This window comes from Astatotilapia calliptera, chromosome 22 (assembly GCF_900246225.1).
Source record: "Astatotilapia calliptera chromosome 22, fAstCal1.2, whole genome shotgun sequence".
NCBI classification, from domain to species: Eukaryota; Metazoa; Chordata; class Actinopteri; order Cichliformes; family Cichlidae; genus Astatotilapia; species Astatotilapia calliptera.
Window position 1 is genome coordinate 30,488,374 of NC_039322.1, and position 17,265 is coordinate 30,505,638.

The 17,265-nt window shown below is 42.8% G+C and overlaps 1 protein-coding gene across 1 annotated transcript; it reads right to left on the bottom strand.

The window, feature by feature from the left end:
- Nucleotides 1–2,289: 2,289 nt before the first annotated feature.
- Nucleotides 2,290–16,548, bottom strand: nsun2 (NOP2/Sun RNA methyltransferase 2). The gene is made up of 19 exons (XM_026156967.1): nucleotides 16,300–16,548; nucleotides 15,711–15,868; nucleotides 15,397–15,501; nucleotides 15,212–15,317; nucleotides 15,012–15,083; nucleotides 12,526–12,610; nucleotides 12,222–12,414; nucleotides 11,599–11,673; nucleotides 11,306–11,436; nucleotides 9,657–9,730; nucleotides 9,428–9,558; nucleotides 8,809–8,905; nucleotides 8,436–8,653; nucleotides 8,194–8,286; nucleotides 7,973–8,108; nucleotides 4,422–4,502; nucleotides 3,815–3,953; nucleotides 3,127–3,166; nucleotides 2,290–3,018 (listed from the first exon to the last, which is right to left on the bottom strand). The coding sequence occupies exons 1-19, from the start codon at nucleotides 16,363–16,365 to the stop codon at nucleotides 2,697–2,699; spliced, it is 2,322 nt and encodes a 773-aa protein (XP_026012752.1). The 5' UTR covers nucleotides 16,366–16,548; the 3' UTR covers nucleotides 2,290–2,696.
- Nucleotides 16,549–17,265: the final 717 nt, after the last annotated feature.

A 17,265-nucleotide genomic window follows, 5' to 3' on the forward strand; every position in this document is an offset into this window, starting at 1 on the left:
GTGCTTTTCTTCAGATTTGTGAAATTTTGTACAGTTCCTGAAATATTCTACTTTTTCTGTCGGTAGGTTGACATTGACTTTGAATAGAGAGACCAGCCTCTCTCAATTTTCTGCTGTGGGAGTAAATTGGGCCGATGTTCTCCCACACTGCTGACCCTACAGACACCGATGTCACACATCTTTTTTATTTTTCACTGTACTTTCTACTTTTTCTGTTATTTTTACTCAAATCTACAACCCTACAACCATTATTTTAGCCTCAAAATGTAGCTACAGTTGCCTTCTTTCACACAAACACTTCCTCAGAAATGTATACTTTTTGAACAGAGCCATTTGTTTCAGAGGAATACCATCCTGTGCTCCCATTCACTCCCTGTTTAATTTTTCCAACCAGTTTTGGAGAGAAAGAAAATAAACTCAGTTTTGAAGTTGCGCTCCTGACCTCAACTGAAGCACTAGACACACCAAAATCCACAGATGTGTAGAGCATCTTGTCAGGATGCTCACACCTTTTAAAACCCACCAGAATCACGTTCTGTTTGTAATAGGAGTGGAAAGCGCTTTTCTCATATATAAGTATTATTTGTGGATTGGTCGGCCTGTGTCTGGCCATAGTCCTACTGATATGAGTGGCTCGGTGGGTAAACTGCTACTTCCCTTCTATTGAACTGAAGGTTGTAGATTCAAGTATAGCATGAGCTGTTTTTCTTTTACTCGACATCGCACAATGTTCAGCATTTATAAAAAAAAATAAATAAAAAAAAATCATACTGCTTTTGCAATGTCAGCCATTTACATTTATTGGGTACACCTGTTCTGTTTCTCATTATGAAATTACCTTATGATTAACAGAAACACATCCAAGAAAATCACAGTCTGCAAGTAGCAACAATCCCACTGCAATTTCTCCAGCAACCGCAAATTCTAGTTAATAAACTAAATAAATATTAGAAGTTCACATAACAAACATTTCAAACTTATGAAGAAGAGCATCTGCGACTGCATATATTGAACCTTAAAGCAGATGAGCTACAGCAGCAGAAGAGCATACCAAATACCACCAGACCCAAATTTACTAAGCCTGGTCTGATGAGTCTCAATTTCTGGTGCAACATTTGAAAGAATTTGGCGTAAACAACATGGTCAGACACGTGCAATCCTTTAGGACCACAATGTACCAGATAACCAGTACAAGGCTAAACATGTCCATCACTGATGTTCGGTACTTGAAAACAGGAGTCTGTGGGGACTGTTTCGCTTTGGCTGCCAATCTCAGTCGGCTACCCAGGAACGTGAGTGCATCAGTGTTTAGTTCTTAACATCTAACACCAACTCCTATCCCATACTTGTCCCCTTTTACCACTGCAAACACTGTTATTACATACCCACAGCTTTAGGAAGTGACATGAAAGCTGCTTTCCTGATAGGTAATACCCAGCGCTCTGCACTTCAGAGGTCACAGATGAAAAAGAAGGGAAGAACGGATTAAGGACAGTTTGGAGCAGAAAACAAGAAGAGCGGAGGAGTGCAGGATGCTCTCCGTGGTCCCTCTGTTCTATCACCAGACAGAGGTAAGGGGGCTGGTTGTCATGCCAGCTGTTGTCATGGCAGCTGGACTGAGTAATAAACATAAGGCGGAAATGTCCAGCCAGCCAGTGAAGTGAAGGCGCCGTGGCAACCGCTGCCTGAAATGTGGTTTGACCTTCGCTTTAAGAAGTGGACTTGTTGTTGAAACTCAGCATTGTGATGCATCAGTGTTTAAATACTTTTCTCAAATAATATTGAGACACATCTACAGGAGGCTTTTTGGTCATGTCATACACACTTTGTTTTTTTAACCATTTTGGACCAGAGTGAAATCCCACCCCCACCTAACTTTTAATCTTATATAACCTTAAGGATTCTTTTCTCCACTCCATAAAATAAATGAATGTGTAGCTATCACCAAGCTTGCCAGTATCAGATTTAATTTGGCACATCAGCCTGTAATCCAAATGTGGCTCCTTAAAACCGACAAGGTGGATGTGGCCATCTTTTATTTACAGTCTATGCCCCAGCCTCTGCGCCCTGTGTTCTACAACCAGCTGGAAACTTGTTACTTGTTCATTTTTATTGTCTTTGATAGCTGGAAACCACAAGCATGTCACTGAAAGTAACTTACCTGCAAGAGTTTATTTAATATCCAACCTTCACCATCTACTTCTAACCAATCCCTGCTCAAGCGCCCTTTTGCAGATCAGCAGGGCCGCATTAATCTTAAAGTGAAATCACTTGACTAGTGACACAGTGAACCTTTTAAGCATTTAATCAGCTTCGTACTTCTGCTTAATTACAGGTGTAAAAAATAAAACAGCAATTAATAGAAACCTCCTGAAATGTGAGCAATTGAATGAAATGGATCTGTTCCACTTATCGGTGGACTATATTTGTTAAAATGCAAAAAAAAAAAGTTTATAAAATAATATAAGCCATTTAACTAAAATGCTGACTCCTAGAGAGGCTCCAATAAATGAAAAATCCCACGGGAGTGCATCTCTGGGAGGGAATCCTTGTGCACTGGCAGTGTGGTGAGCAGAGGAAGCCGTAGCGGTGCGTTACCCTCCTGTACCACGGCGTGTGGTTGTGGACCTGGTCAACAGCTCTTAAAGCTCCGATACGTCAGTCAGTCCTTTCTCATTACAATCACCTTCACACTCTCAGCTACTCGTCTCTTTGTCACCACAGTCGGTCTTTGATTCTGATGATCCATTTTCATTGCCGTTCTCCAAATCCACCTCTTTGTCTGCTGCTCTTTCCTCTTCCTGCTCTTCGTCCTTCTCTGCCGCATCCTCTGCTTCCTCCTTTCCGTCCTTTTCTCCATCACTCCGTTTCTGCCCGAGGCCCTGTTTGTCTCTGAAGACCTCCACACCTAACATTCGGAGGTAATGAAACCTCTCGTTGCGGGGGACGAATGCTCGGATGGACGTCTTTCCCCTCCAGCCACACAGCTGGATGGGACACTGAGGTTCCCCCGGGTTACTGAAAAATAAAGGACGATGGTGGGTCGCACAGTTTAACCAAACAAAAAACAGGCTGTCACTTCAAAATGCAAACATCAGAAACACTAAAAACATGTTACACGCTTACTTTGGGTTTGGGATGTACTTCAGCACAATGCTTCCCATTCCTGTGGAGAGAAAACTAAAGTTTTACAGGAAGTAGAAAGTGATACAACCTACCGTGACGTTAGGTTATACGGCAGGAAAACGTACATAAAATATGACCACTGACAGGTGACATGAGTAACACTGTGGGTGGGTGGGATATATTAGAGTGGGAGTGGGAATTTGGTCAAAGTTGATCTGTAAAAATATTTTTTTGATGAGAATTACAGATTCCATTTTCACTTTCATTCGTTGTCACTTATCTGCTGCTTCCTAACTTACATCATTTCCATTGGGAAGGGGAAAAAAAAATTACATCATAAAAATCATACTTAAAGGTCGACAGTAAAACTCAGTTGTGAACTCAACAGGGTCAAAATGAACCAGTGAATCACTGTTTTCCTGCTGGTGTCGCCTCCTGAATCGGAGCATGGATGGGATTCTCGAGCACGACCCTAAAACTTCAGCCACGGCGAGTGACTTAAAATGTGTCGAGGAACAAAAATAACTGCGTTCTCAGAGTGATCCGACCCACCCAAACTGAATGTCCCGTGATTTAATACGCTGACGCCATAAATGTATATCTAAGACAATTTAAAGACCAGTGTGCACCCTGGATATATTTTCCCCGAACACACACAGTTGGAGAGCATATCTATATTTGACTGTACCAATTTTCTGGGCCTGTGCATGTGCTTCATCCTCCAGCTTGCTGAGGTAGGGGTTCTCCTGGGTCAGCAGCACTTTGATGTCCTCCACACTCACCCTAATGATCCTGGAGCGTATATATGGCTGCAGAGTGTAAATACCCTGGTAGGACAGAAAGTACATGTGGCTGACAATCGGCACAAAGAAACTCTTTCCAGTTACACGCAGCATATAAAATGAATTCATTATCAACTCGTTTGAGTGTGAAATCGGCCGTCTGGCTCACTTGTTATTCGGCTACAGCTCTGCGTTGGCAACAGTAAAGACAGCAGGAAGGATTTCTTGCATATTTGAACATTAAATTAAATGTATTATAACCTCAAAGTATATTTAAGTTGATAAAATAATAGAACTATAAAGTTTTTGTGCATCACGTCACTGATGAATGACTGAACAGTCTCCAAATCATGCAGCTTTTAGTCAAGATGATAGCCAAAGAACAAATGGAAACACAGATTTATATACAGGACTGAACTGTGACTGCCTGAAAACTGTGTGTGTGTGTGTGTGTGTGTGTGTGTGTGTGTGTGTGTGTGTGTGTGTGTGTGTGTGTGTGTGTGTGTGTGTTACCTCCTGAGCCAGTCTAAAGGCACAGCCAAACTCCTCTCCTTCACTATTGCGAGACCACACCTTCACCCCTGTGTTTATGACCTGAGAGACAAAAAACAGAGTGTAATGAACCACGTCCATATAAAAACACCACACTGAAATAAACAGAAAAAAAGAGACAGGTTATTTAAATTCCAATCAGTGACTAATTATGTTTCTTGTAGCTTTCCTGGTGATGCAATTGTAATTACACTGAACTCTCTTCCTCCAGGCAACGACTGTACAAGACATCGGCACACAGCCCAGCCAGTCTCTGGGGTCCCAGCAGGTGTGGGAGCAACTGTGTCAGTGATTTGCATAGTAAAAACTCTACCACACACATGCTGTTCTTTTTATAAGGGAACTAAAGTCAATTTAATGAGACTACTAAGGTCAAGGTGATCCGCAAGGCTTCAATCATCAGGCCTAGAGACTGGTCGGCAACCCCTTGGCAACTGATTGACGAGTGGTTGCTGGAGGTTGCAAAGATGCTGGCGCACCAAAAACCTCATCATTGCTTTGATCACTAGCAGACTGCTGCTGTCACCTGTAGTTTGCATGGAAGACGCCAACTTGTATGCAAACACTCATGTTTTACTCTCAGAGGTGACGTGAAACTTGAACAAAACTGGAAACAGAAAATGTTGCCAGTGTCTAGGCTTGTTTCACCAAGGTGCAATCAGCGCTCAGGTTTTCCTGTGGTGCTGTTTACATGTCAGGATTATTTTGGTGTGAGCTGAACATTATTGGAGATGCCTGCTGTAGAAATGTTTGCCTTCTCTTGAACATAATGGAGCCAGAGGCCTGTATAGTAAAGCGAGGCTGTGAAGGTGATTCACCTCTCAGCAGGATATATCACGACCGTAACTTTATGTTCCAGATAAGAGGGCTGCAAGTACAAAATAACCATCTACTCCCTAATCGGTCCTCTAGAAAATAGTCCCCTCATTCCTGGAAGACTCCTCAGACTTCTGTGTACAGTGAGCCTAAAAGCCTAAAGACCCGATGCCAACACAGGTCCTACTTACCAATTAGAAACATGTTCTGATGTTTATTTTTTAATTTCTCAGACCATTTAGCGCCCGCTGAAAGAATGAGGCTGAATTTCTTTCAGCTGGTCTTACACACCATTACAATGCACTGAGCATCTCATTAACTCAGTGAAACACACAGCTGTAATTTTAGTCGGATACTTTGTGTCTTAATGATGGTGCTCTGAAATCTTTACATACACTTTTTCTTTTGTTGCCAGATTTAATTCCTGGTTTTAAACAGATACTTTATAATCATGCTTTTCTAGTTTTACTGACCACTCAAAGCCTTAAGTATACAAACACTAATACATGCTTTTAAAATGAAATAGGCTTACAGATTATGCATGTTTTTTTCCTACCACACATACACAAATGGCCTGGTATTTATTAGAGATGGCACGATACCACTTTTTTTATGTCCGATACCGATATCATAAATTTGGATATCTGCTGATACCGATATGAATCCGATATAGTGTTTTTTAATCAACAAAACTGTTTTTTAAATATCTTGCTGCATTTTGTATAAGTTCATACTCAAGTTTAAAACAACAACTACACTAAAGCTATTCTGTTATACCTGTATACATAAAAAATATTTCATAGTTCAGCAATACTGATCAATCTAATAAACTTAAACCTACACCATCCTCCCTATTCTGGTATTTTAAAGAGTACCTAGCGTAAATATTAAGCAACCTAACTAATAGGGTTCCAACTCCCAGCAACAAAAATAAATAAATAAAAAATAGGGAACCACCCCTCATGTTCCACCTCATGATGCTTAATCGACGTAATCAACCTCAATTTGATGCAGTGTGAAAAAAAATGCACAGAGATCAATTATCTTTCAAGAAATATTAAATAGATTCAACATCTTTCTTCAACAAAATTGCAGACTGCACAGATGGTACCTTCCCAAAGGAAAAAGTACTATAGCTTACTAGGGTATATATTAGACTTAATAGTCACTATATACAGTAATGGACTTCTATTCATTTTACATCAAATTAAAACTTTGGGTGTCAGATAATTATTTATTAAAAGCTCGACATTTTAAATGAGAATAAGAAAGAAAAGTATGTCTTTGTGCCCCCTTTTCCCTGTTAATGCCCTATCGGCCCCCCTGGCTAAACTTTGCTAGATCCGCCCCTGGACAGTTACCAGCCGTCAGCTGCGTAGAAAAAGATCCTCGAGTAGAAAGTAATATTAAATACATTCTAACAACAGCTTATCAAGCTTAAACGTGCTGCTGTTGTTCAGCTGCTGGTTTCCTCTTTCTGGTGCAAAGTGGGCAATAAACAAACAAGAGACACGGACTCGCGACAGAAAAGCCGATCAGCTGATCATTAAGCAGTTTCATGATTGAAGTAGCAGCCGGAGAGCGAGAGGCAGTCGCTCGTTAAGCTTAAGGCAGGAATGCTTTACAAACATTCAGAGATGGACTTACACACTTGCTTTACTTCTCTCGGGGATAACTTTGTCGGAGATGAAATGCTGGGTTGCTAGCGAAGCTCCAAATGCTATCCAGACCACCGACAGGTCCCGCATGCCACAGCCGCTCTATCACGTGATGCATACTGCTCCGACGTGCTAACGTTCTGAGGCGAGTTACGGCGTGTTGCAAGTTTTGTGAGGTGCTTTCGTGATATTTAATGGATCGGATTACATTTTTTATTTTTCTCCGATATCCGATCCAGTAATTTAGGTCAGTATCGGACCGATACCGATACGTAATATCGGATCGGTCCATCTCTAGTATTTATACAGTGCGTTTATCCATCACATACACACCAACACACCTGGATATCTGAATGACAACAATCTGGGTTTCAGCATCTTGTCCGACAACATCTAACCCGGCCTTCACGAGACACATTGACACAGCAATCAACAGACACCCTCCGCATTTTCACTGGTCATATACTGCACTACATGACAGGTTAGGTGAAGGCACTCCACACCACACACGGACTGTCATTTACTCCCACTATGTTAATGTAGACGTTTCTGCACACGATCGCTCCAGAACTGAGCAACTCGTAACACATTTAAATGGATAAACAGGACAACAAACCAGAGGAAAAATATGAAAATTAAGATCTTGAAGTTTCCGGTTCCTTTAAGACAAAGTGACTAAAAATTGAGAAACAACAAACACCGGGGAGAACAAAGAGCCCGAGTCCCCACAATGCCACCTGTGCAGGTACTGCAGGGTGGAGGACCAGAGGGATTTGGGAAAGGAGAGGCTCCCATCTGTTTAAGCTGCTTCCCTCACACAGAGACAAACGCACAAAAAGAACGGAAAAATAACAACAACACAACCAACCAAACAAACGAATCAATGTAAAGCCCATAAATCAGCACTTAGGTAAACATAATGCTTCTTCCTCCAGAGGATCGATACAATGTCTCCAGGACATAACTGATTATGGATTGGCTGTATCAATTTTCAAAAACACAAATGTTTCATCTTCATTATCAAACACGTGTGCCTACCTTCATGCGTTCGCTGTTATTGAGCAGGACATTACGGAGCTCTTTGGACACCATGTACAAGTTCCTTTTCTTGCCCTCATGGGTCCGAGTCAGGACGTTGAGTTTGGGGAAGTCGGGAGACAGATCATAGAAAGACCTAGAGGAAAACAGGAAACACGCATTTATGCTGCAGAAAAATGTTGAAAACACCTATTTTACATTGAAGACAAGGGTGCACTTACTGTATGGTGGTGAAGACGGGGTCATCATCACTTAAGAACACAAAGGGGTCTTCTTTATATCCAAACAGCCTCATCTTCTTTGAGGGTGGAGGCCTGAAAAAGGACAGATACAAAATGTTTACTTACATTTTAAAGAGCTTGTTTGTGGGTCCAGAACTGCTTTTGTTTTTTTTATCTGTATTTATAACCAGTTAAGAGTCATAAGTTTCCATTTATTAGTTCATGAGCTCAGTGCGACTCACCCACACATCCCCTCTGGTTTAGCACCGGCATCCTGACCCACAGAAGCTCCTTCGGGCGTCTCATCTGCCTCCTTGTCCACTTTTCCCTCTTGGCTGTTCCTCTCCACCTTCTCAGTGGAACCTTCAGGGGGGAGATGTGGAGTGTCTCCTGGTGACGGAGCCTCCTTGGAGCTGCTGGTTTGGGCAGCTGAGCTCGACAGCTTGGAGTCTTTCCTCAGCTGGAGATGGAAGAGGAGGAGAGTGAACGGACAAAGAAAAAACAGCTCCAGGTGTGGTTAATAACCTGACCAGGTGGGCGAGGTTAGGTGAGGTGAGGCACGTGGGGTGGGGGGCAGAAGGGGGGCATCGTGTGTGAGTGTTTAAGATGAAGTACCTTAGGATATCTTTTGTTCCAAGGCATCGGGGCTTTCTTCACCAGCACAGCCACAAAGAAACCTCCAGTGTTCTGGTGATGTGGCAGAATCCTCATACTGCCATAAAACACACACACAGAAAAAAATTAATTTAAAATAAATAAATAAATCACAGCTTGGGGTTTGATAGAGCCCCTGCTGTGAAGACAGCATGTGGGAAAAGAAAAAGCGCCTTAATCAACATGTGACAACAGCTCCCTCTGCTGCCAATATCAAGTCATTGTGAGCACTGACGCTTAAACATGACATCATCCTCCGTAATGTGAGGTTGGCAGGTGCGCCTGCATCTACTGCACACTGGATGTAAGTTCAAAAAGCACAGTTTACGGTGGTGAGAGGTGACGGTGTAGGATGCTCTCTACTGTACTCCAATTCTGTAAAATGAAATTCTGTATTTTAACGATTCTTGAAAGAAATCAGCCAAAACAAAGCAGGCTAACAGAAACGTTTTAAGGACACTTGTCATGCCAAGATTGAACACTTTAATAAGCTATTTCACACTATTTTTAAGAGAACACCTTCAATTCTAAAACGCATTAGCATGGACCTGCATCTGTTTGTCTGGGACTGCTCACTTACCATCTCTCCAGATGAAAGCTTGCCAGTTTCTCTGAGTCTTTTTGCGGGAACATGGTTGGTCGGATCTGCGTATGACGACTACTCGGGACCTCGGACCAGTCCGTGTACCACTGGCCTTCTTTAGTCATCAGCTACAAAGAAACAGAAATAGTCTGGATACAGATCTACAATTCAAAAGTAACGACTGGCATTAAATAAATAAATAAATAAATAAAATAAAATCCAGTACCTTCCAGGAAGTGACCCCAGGCATCCACTTCAGCCCCGGCAGGTCAGCTGAGCAGTCAGCCAGCTCCAACGCTCCTGGTAACATGAAGCAAGAGAGCAGCCAGTCTTTATAAGACATGACATTTACACATAACTTTCATAAAACACAAAGTGAAATATTTAGCCTGTTGAAAATTGAAGAGCTGAGGTGTAGCTGCTGACACGGACGGATCATTTCCTGTGGATCTGACATGGATGAACTTTAGGGAATGTCCACGCTCATGTATCATCTCAGGTTATGACAGCATAATTACACATTACCATGTCCAACACACAACTGAATGCAAGGTATCCTGTCATGTCAGACTGAATGCAAGAGAAAAACGGTAGTTTGATTACAGACTTTATTAAATGATAGACAAGCCACGGTGAAAAATTTGGTTTGTGGAACTGCGAGTTTGCCACTAAACCATCCCATCTTGGTGTTTGGATGGAGATGATCTGACTATGAATTGCTCTTACAGTAGCAACCACAGATGCCACCAGAACTGATATCTCGAACAGCCACTTGTCAATAACAAGGTAAACATAGTCTAAATGATCTCCTGCTCTTAATCTAAATTTGTCAAGTAAACTTTTTCATCTCTGCTATATACAGTACAGTATATAGAGAGCCGAGACGACAAGGCTTCAGCTGCATTCAGTGGAAAAGAACAAGAAATATAGGAAGAGTAAGAATAAATATACACTTTAGGACTAAGATAAGGAGAGTAAATATACACTTTGAGGTAAAAAGGCTTAATAACAGTCTAAAATTTACAACTGAAATTTAAAGTGACCTTGAAGTGGTTTAAAATGACCAACATAGCAGCTTTACAGTTTACAGTATGAATAAATAAAAGAATTCCTCGGTCGGGAAACCAAATAAAACATCTACGCCGTAGAAAAAAGAAAGAAAAAAAAAAAGAAAAAACACTATTTTGCTGGAGCGCTATCAGCCGCTGCCTGCTCATGGCACCGCCGGAAGTACCATTTGACTTTAATTTACAAGATTCAGTTTAGAAAAAGAAATTAAAAGAAAGGGGGGGGGGGGGGGGGGGGGGGCACACTGGATTTACAAAAATGAAAAATGTGCCACCTTAAACTTGGTCAAAATTGTCAATGCTTTCTAATATTCAAGGAAATCTTAGAGATAACTTTGCAAGAGGGACTGTAGTCTAAATCTGACTGTGTGTGTGAGCGGCTGACTTGGGTTTCAGTGTCTAAACACAATTTACGATGAATATTTGTCAATTTTTCTGTCACAAACCTAAGTACAAGTCATTGAGCCTCATTTACTATAAAAGTGTGTAAACAAATGTCTGTATCCACCCAAATTATATCATCACCAATTTCTCTTCTTCACCTGGATGTAAACGTGTTTCCTTAGTACGCAAATTGTATGAAGATCCACAAGGTTGTTGTTTCATATCGACTCAAATTTTGTGCACGAACTCATTTTTTGTCCACAGTAAGAACGATTCCACACAAATATTAGTAAATGAGGCCATTGTTTTATTATCAAACCCTGCTCCACAGCAACAGGAGTTCAAAGTAAGAAGCATGAAACAGCTAAAACATTAATATGAATGCTGACCTCTTACTGTGTGACCCAGAATGTGTGTTTGTTACCTTCACTTTTCTCCAGCAGTGCTGCTATGACAGCCTCGTCCTCTATGGGGTTGAGTGAACAGGTGGAGTAGACCATCCTCCCTCCCACAGCCAGCTGTTCCACACCACGCACAGCGATACGCAGCTGGAGCCTGGTGAAAACACACGTGTGCGCTCTGTAATCCTGCCAACGTTTTAAATTAAGACCAAAAGCGACACACTCCATTCCCTTGCTGTTTAGTCAATTTGGTGTACCACACGACTGCATTCCTGTGTTGTAGCTTAGGTGTGAGCGCGCACTCTCCTCCACTCACCCGTGGAGATGCAGGCTGTTGCTGGTCGTCCATTTCTTCCACACGTCTATGTTCTTCCTCATGGTGCCATCCCCACTGCAGAGCACAGAGCAGCAACAGTCAGAACACCCACCTCGTCTTGGCCCGAGGCGGTGAAACCTCCACGGAGCCTTTTTTCAACTTGTCATGGGGCAAATAAAATGTCTGCGAAGCACAAACGGTCTGCTTCTGTCTTCATTACTGCTTTTCCTCCCCTCCACGCCTCTCCCCTCCCTATGTTGTTTTTGGCAGGAGACTCCTGGCTTCAGCACTACAGCTGCCCAAACTCAGGCAGCATTTGCAAACCGGGGCAGTTCTGCTTTGGCCACAAAATGATGCTAAATTTCGAGAGATGAAAGATGTGGACAAATGTTTTACCACCCTACTGAAACCTGAAGGTCGCAAAGACACTAACAGCAACGTATGAGGACGGTGCATTTGATGGAGAGTGTGGTACGTCATCTACATCTGCCTCATAAAATCTGCTTTCCTGTCAAACACCCACACATAAATCAGAGCTTACTGATCATTCACTGTTTTAGCAGCTTCATAACCCCAACTCTCTGCATGAGCGATGCAGACATGTAGCGGATACGTCTGCTGACCTGCAGGGCACATCACACAGGATGCGGTCATAGAAGAGGACGTCCTTCTTGCCATTGGAGTTGATCTCCAGGGTGGGGATGCAGGAGGCGTCGTGGTTCACCACCATGATACAGGGGCTGTTGAGCCGCTTGGCTTGGTGCACGAGCAAGTAGCACCGCTTATTGTCCACGTCATTTGCAATGACAAAGCCCTCTGAAAGGTGGAGATCAGGTTTGAACTTATATACACTATTAATGCAAGAGAATCTTGGGGTTTTTTTTTTCAATTTAAAGACAAAACATGGATTTCTTCCAGTTTTCCTACCTGGAAACGGCACATCCATGTCAGCATGAAGCATCTCGATCAGCTGGGCTGTCTTCGACCCTGGAGCTGCACACATGTCCAGGATCTGCATAGAAACTCTTTTTAAACTTTGATGCCACTTTATTGTTACCAACACAGACTCCTGTGGGAGGACAATAAGTTCACGGTCGCTGAAGGACATTTGGCAGAGTGTAGTCTCTGCTAATCAGTTGTTCCTGTCCTGTGTTTTCCCATCTGACTGGCTCCCTAGCAAAACTGCTTTTGTGGCAGAACTCAACACAGACTTCAGCTGCCTCGTCCCACAGAGGAACCGACTCCAACTCAGTTGTCTTGCTTTTCTGCTGGTAACAGTCAGCCTTCTACTCTGGAGATCCCCTGTGAGCAAGAGGACCAATGTAACCAGAACCCGGAGTGGGTGGAGAACTGGTTCGTGTGCCGACACACTGAGCTAATCGAGACTGTGGAACAAGGACAGAACAGCTCGATCTGACTGAGGATGAGAAATAGCTAACTATGTTGCAGTTATCGTAACACAAATTAACTGGGATATAAAATATTTGTCAGGAATAAACTGTCCTTCATCTCAGGACTTCACACCTCTCACCTCCCAGCCATCACACACACCCCCGGCTTCTGTGGACTCCAACATACACACCCCTCCCCCAAAATCCACTCTTTCTATCTCAGCACTTCAAGTGAGGAACGAGCTTCGCAAGATCAAGGTGCAGAAGGCTGCAGGTCCAGATGGCGTCAGCTCCAGGCTCCTGAGATGCTGCGCAGATGAACTGTGTGGCATCCTAGGATATCAGTTCAACCTGAGCCTGTCACTGGGGAAAGTACCACAGCTGTGGAAGACCTCCCGTGTGGTACCGGTACCAAAGACCTCCCATTCCAAGGACCTCAGCAGCTACAGGCCGGTAGCCCTGACATCGCATCTGATGAAGACCCACGAGAGGTTGGTTCTGAACCATCTGCGCCCCCTGGTGAGGTCTTCATTGGATCTGCTGCAGTTTGCTTACCATCGGGGTGGAGGACGCCATCATCTACCTCCTGCACCGAGCTCTGACTCACCTGGAGAAGCCTGGAAGCACTGTGAGGATCATGTTCTTTGATTTCTCCAGTGCTTTCAACACCATCCAGCCACGACTTCTGAGGGACAAGCTGGAGATATCGGGAGTGGACCACCACATGTCCCAGTGGATACTGGACTACCTCACAGAACGTCCACAGTATGTGAGGACACAGGGCTGTATCTCTGACACACTGGTCTGCAGTACGGGGGCCCCACAGGGAACTGTGCTGGCACCGTTCCTCTTCACCCTCTACACTGCAGACTTCTCCATCCACTCCCCACGCTGCCACCTACAGAAGTTCTCTGACGACTCTGCCATAGTCGCCTCATCACAGGTGAGGACGACTCAGAGCACAGACAGTGGACTCTGGACTTTGTTGACTGGTGTCAGCAGAACCACCTGCTGATCAACGCCGGGAAAACCAAGGAGTTGGTGGTGGACTTCCGGAGACGCAGACCCACCACACTGACAGCGGTGAACATCCAGGGAGTGGACATTGAGATAGTGGACTCTTATAGGTACCTGGGTGTTCATCTGAATAATAAACTGGACTGGAGCCACAACACTGATGCTCTTTACAGGAAGGGTCAGAGCAGACTCTACCTGCTGAGGCGGCTGAGGTCATTTGGAGTCCAGGGAGCGCTTTTAAAGACCTTCTATGACTCTGTGATGGCATCTGTCATTTTTTTACAGTGTTGTACGTTGGAGCAGCAGTTTATTGGCAGCTGAGAGGAAGAGGTTGGATAAACTCATCAGGAAGGCCAGCTCTGTTCTGGGATGCACCCTAGACCCAGTGCAGGTGGTGGGAGACAGAAGGACTCTGGCCAAAATAACATCTGATGGACAGAGTCTCCAACCCCATGCATATAAATGTTGCTGAACTGCAGAGCTCCTTCAGTGACAGACTGCTGCATCCTCGATGCATGAAGGAGCGTTTCTGCAGGTCCTTCCTCCCTGCAGCTGTCAGACTGCACAATCAGAACTGCTCCCAACAAACACAGATGTTTACATCTCCGCTATAACTGCAATAAGTTAATTAACTGATTCGCACTACAACCTGCTTTGCCTCTTATCTGTAGTTATTTTTATTTAATTTATATATAATTGTATATAGTAACCACTGTCCTTGATGTAAATATGTAAGAAAAATTGTGTATGTTTCTGTTCCATGTCCTGTGTACTGTTTGTTTGTATATGTGTCTTTTTGGCTGCTGTTACAACCAAATTTCCCCTTGTGGGACAATTAATTAAAGGATTATTCTAAACTCGTAAGGACCTAAGATTTTATTTATGAAACCATGTTCATCTGATTTATGCACACACCCCTCACCAGCACAGAGGGTAAATTTGCACACGAGTTTAAAACAGAGAAAAAGTTCAATTGCATTAAGTATAATAAAACTGTGCTTTTACCTTGTGATGGGGCTCAATCTTCAGAAGTAGAGGAGGGATCATGCTGACAGCTTCTTGTCGGCTGATGTTGCCCTGCGAGGACAAACAAAAGGAATGTCAGTCTCTCCGCTTCTTTACCAACTTCCTGACATGTTTTGGGGTTTTTTAACCCCCTTCCACTGGTAACACAAATGTGATCTTTGGGATTGTGACTGACTCACCGACTCTGTCTCGCTGACCAAAAACTGGTGGAACTTCTCCAGCAGGGGAGACTTCCTTATGATCTTCCTGCTCATGTTGGTGTGCCAGGCCTGCTCATCAGGGTACCTGAAGAGGACAGTCCACAATCTGGTTTTAATTTGAATCAGTGCATCTTTTTAGTCTTGGGGAAAACATGATATATTACCAGCTGAGAGGCTGCGGAGCTTCGATCTTCTGACCATCGATTTCCAGCTCCTGAATATCCTTGAAATATTTTTCCTTCAGACAATGAAGGATCTCCTTGGCATGGCTGGAAAAGGAAATTAGTAGCATTTACATTAGGGATCTAATATTTCTCCTTATGAATGTAATTAATGATTAAGCATTTTCACCTTGTAATTAAAAGTGGAATTTCCATGAAAAAGTTCAGAACAACCTACAAAGGGGCACATACGTTCCAATGACAACCTCCTACATGGCGTTAAGCATGAGCCCAAGTTGTAGATCTGTCCAGCTCACCTCTTGTATCCAGTGATGCGGATGGTTGCTGGCAGAGGTTCCCTCATTGCTTCCATGAACTGTTCAAACTCCCCCTCAGGTACCAGACCTAGCTCCTTATAGTAGTTCTCAAACAGCTTGTTCTCCTTGATAATGTCAGCATACCCAGCTCCCCAACCCTGGGACAAACAAATATGTTCATGCAAACTAACAGGAGACAAAATTGCTACACTGAATGTCGTTTGATAAAATCAAATTTAAACTTTACTTGCTTATGAGTAACAGCCTGAACAACATACCATACGATCTGTTACATTTAACTCTGGTGTCGTGCTGAATTTGGCCTATAGTACAACAAGCTGTTCACATATATAAAGATATACAGATCTTTGTTCAAAAAAAAGGGGGGGGGGGAATGGTGGTCACACATGGCTTTGAAAACAGCACGGTAACCAGCAGCAGTTTATATCTGCTACTTTCAGTAAAGGTAACAGATATAAATTATCCCTGCAGTCGCTTCCTTTCTGCAGTTACTTTATTTAAACATTCATGTGCGGCGTGGCTAAACACAAACACTAGCTAGTTTGTCTGGAGCAGGAGTTTTACTTACAGCGGTGTCTCTGTTGTCCCTGCCAGCATTCTGGTTTTTCTGCCGCTGTCTGCTTCTTTTCCCCATGTTGGAATAGCAGACAACTCTGGAGAAAAGTCTGCGGAACAACGTGGTGACTGGACGCGAGCAAAACAGAGCTGTTGCTCAGCTAAAGTGTAAACGTGCAAGGCGCCTGATGATGGACAGGCTGTGTATCCACGGAACGTGCTGCTCTGACGCACGTGAATGAGGACCCCTTGAGGTGGCCGCAAAATCTGCCTGAAAGAAAGCAGAAACGCTTCAACGAGCCGCACCGGTCTGCACTTTTCTGAAATATTATTATTACAAAAATAAAGTTTAAATTGTTTACGTGAAACTTTGCAACCATAAAAATTGAATTATATAAAATACATTGTTCTAATTTCTTGTTTACTATATACATTCCAGCTTGAATGACGATGACCGAATTTGTATAAATGTATGTTTTCCTAAATTAATGCCATTAAAGTTGTGCAAATTAAATAACTAATATTTATTGTCGAAATCACAAACTTCACTTTTTTACAAATTATTTAAAAAGTGTCCCAACTCGGCTTTTTTTTAATATAATCGTAATATGTGCCATTGTGGGATTTTATGCAAATCATTGTCTATGAAAATAACAAAGACTCCCTTAACATACATGTGTTCGTTATTTGGCCCTGAATGTTATATTAATCCTACTTCATCAAATTTCTGTTTTAAAAATAAATAAATAAATAAATAAATAAATAATAACCAGTGATCCTACACGATCAGGAGTTGATCAACCAAACGGGTCCCTTAAAGGTCCTATATTATGAATCATCATACTGCCTAGTAACCACCCAACAACCCGTTAAATTGACCTATTTTAGCAATTATGCACTTTTTGCACCTTAAAATGTTGCATCTTTTTTATTTCATCACAGCAATTTTATACACACAAAACACTAGTTAAATATATTA

Coding starts and splice junctions, on each gene's coding strand:
- nsun2 (XM_026156967.1), bottom strand. CDS start 16,365: ATGGGGAAAAGAAGCAGACAGCGGCAGAAAAACCAGAATGCTGGCAGG. Junction 12,611..15,011: donor AGATTGAGCCCCATCACAAG/GTAAAAGCACAG, acceptor GTTTCTATGCAG/ATCCTGGACATGTGTGCAGC. Junction 9,731..11,305: donor ACTGCTGGAGAAAAGTGAAG/GTAACAAACACA, acceptor TCATGTTACCAG/GAGCGTTGGAGCTGGCTGAC.